The 9,131-nt window shown below is 49.9% G+C and overlaps 1 protein-coding gene across 1 annotated transcript; it reads left to right on the forward strand.

The window, feature by feature from the left end:
- Positions 1 to 246: 246 nt before the first annotated feature.
- Positions 247 to 8,916, forward strand: LOC122370125 (lipid droplet-regulating VLDL assembly factor AUP1-like). The gene is made up of 9 exons (XM_043345410.1): positions 247 to 308; positions 2,124 to 2,272; positions 2,455 to 2,592; positions 3,779 to 3,929; positions 4,998 to 5,155; positions 6,166 to 6,327; positions 6,687 to 6,807; positions 7,110 to 7,254; positions 7,526 to 8,916. The coding sequence occupies exons 2-9, from the start codon at positions 2,232 to 2,234 to the stop codon at positions 7,819 to 7,821; spliced, it is 1,212 nt and encodes a 403-aa protein (XP_043201345.1). The 5' UTR covers positions 247 to 308; positions 2,124 to 2,231; the 3' UTR covers positions 7,822 to 8,916.
- The last annotated feature ends 215 nt before the right edge of the window (positions 8,917 to 9,131 follow it).

Below are 9,131 nucleotides of genomic sequence, written 5' to 3' on the forward strand. Positions count from 1 at the left end.
TCTGACATTATATATTATAGCGTCATCAAAAACATTACCTCGCGCACTCAGCAAAGTTGTTGGAGGCGAAACCAGCGCATTTGATGCCAAATAATGTTCAAATTAGTCATTTCAGCTACCTGCAAGCAGGTTTAGGCGATTGGTATACGTGGAAAGCAGACTCAGTGAGCAGATGTATTTTTATTTTTTGAACAGAATTTACGTTCCTTTTGCATTACACTTGCATTACCATTTGCATTACTCAGCTGCGTTTTGTGTCTGTCTGCCGCCTTTTCGTGCTGTGTTTCGTCGGCTGGTTACTGAGCATTGTAGTGTATTTGTTTGCTCATTTTGCTGTAAAAGTTGCTGTTGAGGAAATCTTTTTCAACATGTTTTCTATTGACACATTGATTATATTGGTAATTAAACCACATACTCTTAGGACGAATGGAACTTCGTTAAAAGAAAATGCTGTTCAATTCTTCAACATTGGAGACTCCTGATGAGATGATCCATGGTTGGTGGGAGCAACAGTTGCCAGTTGACGTCAGTTGAGAGGGATAGGCTATGTCTGGCTTTGAACTTTGAAGGGCACTTAAGACTTTGGCATCCAAATTTTCCCGTTACCTGGAATTGCGCGATCGGTTGGTGCTTGCGAAGGAGATGCTTGCCAATTAGATCTGTAAGAGGCAAAGGGAGCAGGATGCTCATAGGAATAATTGCTGCCTCTCTGTATAGTCTTCTTGATGTGTTTGTTGTACATGTTCTTGAAAATGTGAGGCCAGGTGGCTGGGGTGTACGCGGCAAGCTCTGCTCAGTGTGTAGGTTCAGGCTCGGTCAAGTCAACCCGTCCTGTCCATTCAAATGTTGAGCTTAGTTTTATAATAAGAACATTGTCTATTATACCACCATTGAAATTTAAAGGTCAAAGCGATTCAGTTCAAATTTTATAGATACCTACCCATATGATTGAATGATTGAATGAATAGGTGAGCCAGAATACTGTTTGGCTCTGGTCTTACTAGCATGCAGCTGGTTTGTGCATGTAGCAAACCTAGCTGCTGACATTTATTGGCTTCTCAATGCACAGACCACATGAGATTGATCAATGAAAAGCTAGAAAACTAACAAGCTGACAACCTGCAGATGGAAAACTGTGGTTAGGGTTGAGAAGTGCCCAGAGGCTGGTGCCCACACTAAAGCTTGCTGAAATTTTAGCAAATGTGTAACAAGTGAGTTTTGTCAGATAAGGTACCTAATACATCTAGGAAAAAAATGGACTGGAAATAAATACACGTTATGCCGAATATGTCTGGCGTAGTGGCAGGATTGTGCCAAAAATTTCAGTGCACATCCGGCGTAGCTTCGCATTCGCTGAATTCAGCGCCTGGCAGAGGCTGGATTATCTGGTGTGGGGTGGCTGCATAATTTTTGGGGGAAAGACGGTCACCAAATTTAGTCGGCACGCTGGTCAATCTAGCAGCAGATTCGCTCTGCAGGCGGCTTTGGAGATATTTCGGGACGAGACGTCTCCGCCCCGGTCGTCGCGTGCTCGAACTGGGGAGCCACCCTGAGTCTACTCAGCGGAGGAGCAACCACCCAGGTGACGCCTCAACCCTCGGCGTGAAGATAGGTATAGAAGACCTTGTTGAACATCGCCGAGCATCGTTAGGTAATACTGCAGTGGGTTCCTGTCCTGTCCACTGCGGTATCGAGGGTAAAGAGAGCGCAGACGACCTGGCGAAACAAGCAACCGCCCTGCCCTCAAACGCACGCTCACTGACCAGGGCGGTGCATGGTACGGCATCGTATCAATTGCGCGACAACTAACTAGTCCGAGTCAGTCCGAGTCTCTATTCAAGCCACTCCTCGTTAGCGGCGTGCACCGAATCTGCTGTCTCCACTCCGCGGCGTGCCAGCAGTGCCCAGGCAAGCGGTGCCCAAAACAATAAACAATCGTTGACTCTCACGCTGAACGCATTTCGTCGGACTCTGGAGGTGGATTTGAACTTTGAACGGACTCTGGATGTGAAGAGCTCCCATATGTGCTCATGAGTCCGGGACGCTGTTGCATATTCACCTAAACACCTGGTCACTATCCAGCAGAGTATTATTGTGCTGTGCTTATGTAAACTTCTTTTCAGTCTGCACTTTTTGGAAGACGACAACCAACATCATTCAGCCAACAAGATACACTGTTTCTGCTATGTAGTAATATTTTGTAGCTGTTATCCATATTGAAAGTAATCAAAATGGCTAATTCGGAACTGAAGTCATTATTTCATTTAAAGAGGTAAGTAGAACATATGCTAGATGTTCTCTCAGTTGCATAAAGTGCATGTCCGTTTTGAGTCATTTTTACGGTGTTACCTGTTGTGAAAAGGACATCATTTTCAATTAAATCCAGCCCTCCCCTACGTGGGCTCCGCTATTGATTTTTCGCTCTGGTGTTGATGCAAATGCTCCACCCCACAGGCTGCCATCTGGTCTGCCGCTGCTGCTCTGCCTGCTGTACACACCGCTGGGACTATGTCTGCTGGTGGTGCGGTTCTTCATCAGTGCCCAGGCCCTGCTGGCCTTCACTGTGCTCCATTCAGACAGCCCACTGCGCAGGTAACTACGCAATTAACTCCACTCGATTGGAGAGGTGTGATGTGACATTTGAGATTTGCTTTATAAGAATTACACTACAAGCAAGCGTGATAAAGCCTAATTTACTGAAAGATGTAATCTGGTCCTGGATGCCTAATTGAATGTTACCTCGATACACTGAGTTGGTACAAGCCTTCTCATCCGATATTGAAACACGCAAAATATCGCTACGATCCCTTGTAATGACGCTACGCGAGTCCTTTGGCGTGAATAAGGGCGTTATGCTCTCCTTCTCTTCGTCCTTTATGTTGTAACTCATGTCTTGTTACGAGCGATCGAGCGCAGCGAGCGAGCGAGTTCATACTGAATTAAGGGAAAATCCTGAGTATGAGCGGCCGGCCGTGAGGACGCTCTTCAAAAGCCACTTGGACGTAAAAGTTCTGTGGTGTGATGGCCACCATGCGTTCTTGCCAACCACCGCACGTGGCGCGTGGTAAAGTTGGACATTTTTTAAGAAACCCCAAAATTGCAACCTCAATAACGGCACAACCGTTGGGCCGATTGAATTAAAACTCGGTACACAGTTAGGTCTCCATCAGATAATTCATCTGCATGTGTTAAGGTTGGGGTGCTACAGCACGTGCGCACGTGCAGGGGGCGGTCCCAGATCTCGAACACGGCTGGGCCGATTGCGCTCAAATTTGGTACACGGTTGGGAACCAGTTAGTAGGGTGCCGTGCAAAAGTCAGTTTGGACCCCGCTTGCACGTGCGCACGTGCAGAATGCCGCTTCCAGATCTCAGGAACGGCTGGCTGGGCCAATTGCGTTCAAATTTGGCACACCGCTAGCGACCGGTTAGAAGGGTGCTTTGCACAAGCCCGTTGGAAGTACCCTCTCGCCCTTGCGCACGTGCAGGGCTCACTATCTCGCTCGCTCGTTCTTCGCCCAAAAGGTGTTTTACTGGTGTGCTACATTGGGAATGGTGGTGAGGGAACTACGAGGCGATGTCCCCCGTTCCCGCCCCTTCCCCCCAAGCCTGGTGATCTGGGTCATATTGTCTGCCGTGTTATGAGTGGTGGTACATAATTATCTTCTGATGAGAAAATGTCCTCATTTCTCAGTCTGGTGATATGGCTCATAGTCATGTCTGCTGTTCTGGTAGTAGTGGAACGCTCCTCTGACACCTCTATGTTTCCCTTGTCCGCAGCTTTGTGGTACGAGTCATGTCTGCGGTGCTGGGAGTGGTGGTTCGCACCGATCCTGACCACCGGCCGGACGGACGGCCGCGCCTGCTGCTGGCCAACAGTGTCTCCTGTCTGGACCCGCTGGCGCTCCAGCTGGCCACCTCATGCGACTCGGTGAGTGAGGGCACCGGGGGGTGGTCCGCCCGGTGGTGGTTCGTCCGGTGATGACCCATGTGGTAGTGATCCGTCTGCTGGTGCAGGCGATGGTGCGGTCTCTGCCTCTCTGGTGTTGCAGTGACTGTTATGAAGAGTGGCTCGTGTCCCACTCTTTATAACAGAGGAGATTGGGGAGGAGTGATGGACTCAGTTAGAATGTGGGAAATCGAAAAAGATATCGAGTGGCGGGGCGTGACTAGGAAAACGTCGTGCCTTGACATTGAGTCATCCGAACCGTTAGTAAGAAGAATGTGCTGTTCTGTTGTGGGATATATCAGATTGCTGTGCTAGATAACAGTTCTTACTTTTTATGAATATGCGAGTTGTTTGGTCTTATCTGACATTTTTTACTTAACTATGTCATGGGAGGTTTTTTACCACTATTTCCCGGTTTTGCCATTTATCTTGTACTTTTTTTGAACACTTGAAGTTCATCTCCTGACATCGCTGGCACGTGAATTCTTTCTTTTTTGCAAGGCTATCTCAACGACTGCGAGCACGTTCCGAATGACGTCACGTATCACCGGCGTCATCTGAGAAACGTGTTTCCCGCTCGTTTTTGTTTTTGCTTGATATTTTTGGTTTACCGGTATTTACTGTGCGAGACCATCTTCGTTGGGTGGTTTTCACTTGCTTAGTCCGAACTAAAGGCTATCGGGAAATTTCTTTGGCGCTTCGTTTTACGTTTATTTCATTGTTTATCATATCAATCTGACCTAACCGGCTTGGCGAGGTACTGTCATAAGATTCAGCCCTTTTGTCTTTTTGTAAGTTGGTAATCGGACCTGCTCCTCCACATCGGTATTTGGTCCTTACTTGTTTTCCTTTATCTGACCAAATGGCCACTGGCGTGCGCAGGAATATGCAATATGCATAGCCTCTAACTGACCGTGTCAGTCTCATGTAGGGTCACACTATCGCTGGGCTTCTTGAATGGATCACTATGCGTGTTGTCATGCTCTACCCTGACCTGTCAACACCAGGACCCCTCTGCGTGCTGTCCTGATCCGTCTCTGCCGACCCCAGGGCTGTGCGGCCGGCACCTGGTCAGTGGTGCAGTACGCCCTCCGTCAGCGGGTGCTCGCTAGTCCGGAGGCTGTACAGCAGTTCCTGGCCGCAGAGGGCCGCTCGCTGCTGCTCCAGCCGGAGGGCGCCAACACCAGCGGACGCGCCGGACTGCTCAAGTAAGAATTCTGTTCGGACGCGCCGGACTGCTCAAGTAAGAACGCAGGTCGGACGGCCGGACTGCTCAAGTAAGGACGCAGATCTGACGGTATCCACTGACTTTTGGAATGTTCAGTTCAGTAGATCGGTAGAGAGTCCGGTTTTTTGGTAGAGTGGGATGCTTAGGGCAGTAATAGGTGGTTTTACAAATATTTTTATAAAAATATTTTCATAGAATCATAGAGGGACAATGGTCCTGGTTCGTCTAGAGTACCTTTGCACACGATGTTTAATGAACCGTTTCATGCGGAATCTCGGAACGTCAAAAAGGAACATACAGAGCGCGTATGCAGTCACCTTTTGTCAAACGATTACAGCTTAACAACCATGTTCGTTTGATTGCTTTGTATGACCAGAGATAATAGTTCCCTTGCTCATTGTCTTTTTCCTGATGGGTACCTTTTGCAAGGATAGATATTTTTCGCTTAACACACCATTTAAAGCTTTAAGCCTGTTCTGGAAGTTACGCGCTCTGTTTAGTGATAGCCGTGATCCCTGAAGATGTGCTCGGATAGTTGCACAATAGTGGCTCCACTCTGAGTCAGCTCGATCATGGCCAAAGTTCAATGGCGGTCCGCTCCGTCGCGCTGACGGGGAAGTTTGCTACTTCAGTAGTCGGTGACACGGCAGACGGCGGTACGATGTGTCGTTTTTACTCTCACTGGCCGGCCTGATGGAGAGTGGGAATAGCCCAGTGCTAGCAGAGCTGCAGCAAGGCTGTCAATGATTGCTTTTGTTGCCGATATGAGTGCTCATTATTTCTCAACTGTTCTTTTTCAAACCCTATAACCCCATAATAAACAAAACGTATAACTAAGCCCTCGCTGTCGTAGGTGGTCAAGCTAAGGTATTTATCTTTTTTTGACATCCGGAGCCCAGTTTGGTATGTGATAACCGTGCTACATTAATTTCGGCAGATATTTGCCGGTATTGCTTCTTACCTCTGACTGACTGTTTTCCCGTGGTTCAGGTTCTCGCCACAGAACGTGCCGACCACGCTGGAGGTGCAGCCGGTGGCGATCCGCGCCCAGCGGCTGCCGCTGGCCGACGTCAGCGTCAGCACCCTGACGTCATCGGCGCTCTCCGACCTGCTCTACTTCCTGTTCGTGCCGGGCACCCTGTTCACCGTCAGGTGGGTCCTGCTCTACTTTCTGTTCGTGCCGGGCACCCTGTTCACCGTCAGGTGGGTCCTGCTGTACCTCCTGTTCGTGCCGGGCACCCTGTTCACCGTCAGGTGGGTCCTGCTCTTCCTCCTGTTCGTTCAGCTTCGAGCTCTTGAAAGTATGGGATTTGAGGCGCTGTCCGTGCGTATTTGACACTAATGTTATGCTCTTGTCAGTGTCTTGCTAATGAGCAGATATGTTTGGTTCATCACTGGATTGCACCGTCCGATTTCAGTATGTGGATTGTGGATTTATGATGTTGGGCATTGTTGAATTACATCTGTTATATTATATATACCTGTTCTCAAATCTTGATGTACCTTTCCAGTTTTCTGAAGCCAATTAAGATGGAAGAGGGAGAAGCGATTGCAGAATTTTTGGAACGCGTCCGACTGGCAATAGCACTTCATTTGAAAATAACGCCTACCAAGTTTTCTGCAGGCGATAAAGTGAGTTCTGTTCGTGAAATGATATGCTTTATTGTGCTTTTTGTTGACGTGATTTACATGTAATGTCGACTGTTACTCTCAAATATGTCATTTAGTGCATCTATATTCACCGTGAGGCGGGGCCTGCAGTATTGGATATTCTCTCCCCACTGGCGTATAATCGATTATCTCCGTGACCAGGCAGCGTCTATTCTCACAGTCCTGACGTATTATCGACTATCTTTGCGGCCAGACGGAGCCTGGGTGTATCACACATTTTCTCGGTGCTCGTGCATGATGTGACCGACTATCTCTGCTTCCAGGCAGAGCTGGTGAAGCGCGAGACGTTTGTGGCGGCGCCGCGGCCTCCCCGGCCGGCCGGTGTCGGCGCTGAGCTGCAGAGGATGGCCGGCCAGGTGAAGGAGGTGCTGCCCCGCGTGCCCCTGGCCACCATCATGACTGACCTCAGTGAGTTTTCGGCAGTCGCATCTTGACATGATTTTGGTGGTGGGGACAGGACTACAGCTGACGGCGAGCTGGCGTGGGGCTGAACTTTTTATTTTGTGTTTGTCGTGAAGCATCCAACGCATAGTAAAGAGTGAATGTTGGTGTGCTGTCTGTGAAGATGAACTTACGTTATATCAGTTGCTGTTGAAGAGGATCATGGAATACATAACCAGTAATGAGCCGCACTTGTCCCTTGTCTTCGTTTCTAACTCTCCCGTCTTTGTGCCCTCAGAGCGGACCCGCAGCGTGGACCAGACGATCGCCAACCTGCTGGAGGGTGTGGTGCGGTACGTACCGGAGCCGGCAGCCGCCGCCGCTGCCGGCCCGGCCGCCGGCGCCGCAGAGGGGCCGGCCGGCGCGCCGCTGCGGCCCGGCGCCACCGACCTGCACACGGGCGCCGATACGTTCTCCCGTACCTCGGCTGGCCGACAGCTGTCGTTTGAGGAGCGCAAACGGCGCCTGCTCGAGAACGCTCGGCGGCGCTACATCGAGCGACACGGCCTCAAGGTGCCGGGCTACAACTGCTGACGGCGGCTCGGCTGCTGACGACTGCTGATCGCTGCTGAGCCTGCTGATAACTGCAGACGGTGATGTACCCTTACCCGACGGGTCACTGGGGCGGGCCACCGCCACGCTAACTCATACCCGCCCCCTGTCTGGCCGACCTTCCGTCGAGACAGACGGCTGCAGCCGTGTCGGCTGCTGAGATCTGTACATTACAGTGTCCCAAAATTTGCTAGTTTGGGTGGGAAATGACAGCCAAATCAAAATAATTTTCCACTCTCACCTACAACTTTCCAGAGCAATTTTTCACTCCCTATTTTACCAAAAAAGAGCATCTGCGGGTACCTTTTACCTCCCTTCATTTTCGATTCAATTATCTTATAAAGCAGCTCCCACATCCTTCAACATTCACAAACACATTGTTGATTCCTGTTTTCCGCTCTCTTTTTGTGTCTTTTTGACTGGCATTTTTCCACTCTCAGCCCTCGTTCTAGTGACAAATATTCCCCTCCGACACCCAAGCCGAAATATAATTTTGGGACACTGGTACATTACATGTACCGCCAACCGGGGAGCTGGGGCCCTGTCCCGGGAATCTGAGCAATTATGACGGAGCTGGCGTAGCTGGCTTCCCATACTGACATGAATACTGCTGCTACGTCGTGAGCTTGTTTGTTAGAGCGTCAGTCTCTGGTGTAAGACCCACTCCGGACTGCCCGAATGAGATAGCGAGCAGCTCGCTAGTACCGTACCGAATATGTATTTTCTGGCAGTGATTCCTGAACGTGAGATCGTGGTTGTGTGTCCCACGGTTGTCAGGCGCCAGGCTGTCGGGTCGTCGTTGAGTTGACAGGTGTGTGGTTGGTACTTAGTCTGGGTGGGATGGTTCAGTGGGGTGAGGTGGCTGGCTGGTCTCTGGTCCGCGCTGGACCGCTTGGTCTGCGGTCCGTGCTCGACTGCCCGGCTCCTGTTTAGGTCCCGTCTTGCCGCCGGTTACGTCCGCTGCTGGTGGCGTCTGAACCCCGCTGTCGAGTCCGTCTCCAGAATCGACCGCCAACGCTGGCACGGATTTTTGGTACGGAATGTCAAACAATTATGACTTAATATAATTAAACCATGGCTGCTTGTTTGATACTGCTAGTGCCAAGTACTGGTGTTAGGTGGCTTTCCAGGTTCATGCCCCGAGCACGGACTCATCTGGCAGCGATAGCGTTTAAGTGTAATATCATTTGTCGATCTGCATTGCCTGAAGTGAGTAATGTTCATGTAAAGTAAAGTTTATCGAGGGTAATTTGCTCTAGTATCGTATACCGACTTACTCAATCAAATACTGA

This window comes from Amphibalanus amphitrite, unplaced genomic scaffold (assembly GCF_019059575.1).
Source record: "Amphibalanus amphitrite isolate SeventyFive unplaced genomic scaffold, NRLGWU_Aamphi_draft 001101F_arrow, whole genome shotgun sequence".
In the NCBI taxonomy this organism is placed as follows: Eukaryota; Metazoa; Arthropoda; class Thecostraca; order Balanomorpha; family Balanidae; genus Amphibalanus; species Amphibalanus amphitrite.

Coding starts and splice junctions, on each gene's coding strand:
- LOC122370125 (XM_043345410.1), top strand. CDS start 2,232: ATGGCTAATTCGGAACTGAAGTCATTATTTCATTTAAAGAG. Junction 2,273..2,454: donor TCATTATTTCATTTAAAGAG/GTAAGTAGAACA, acceptor TCCACCCCACAG/GCTGCCATCTGGTCTGCCGC. Junction 6,328..6,686: donor GGCACCCTGTTCACCGTCAG/GTGGGTCCTGCT, acceptor GTACCTTTCCAG/TTTTCTGAAGCCAATTAAGA.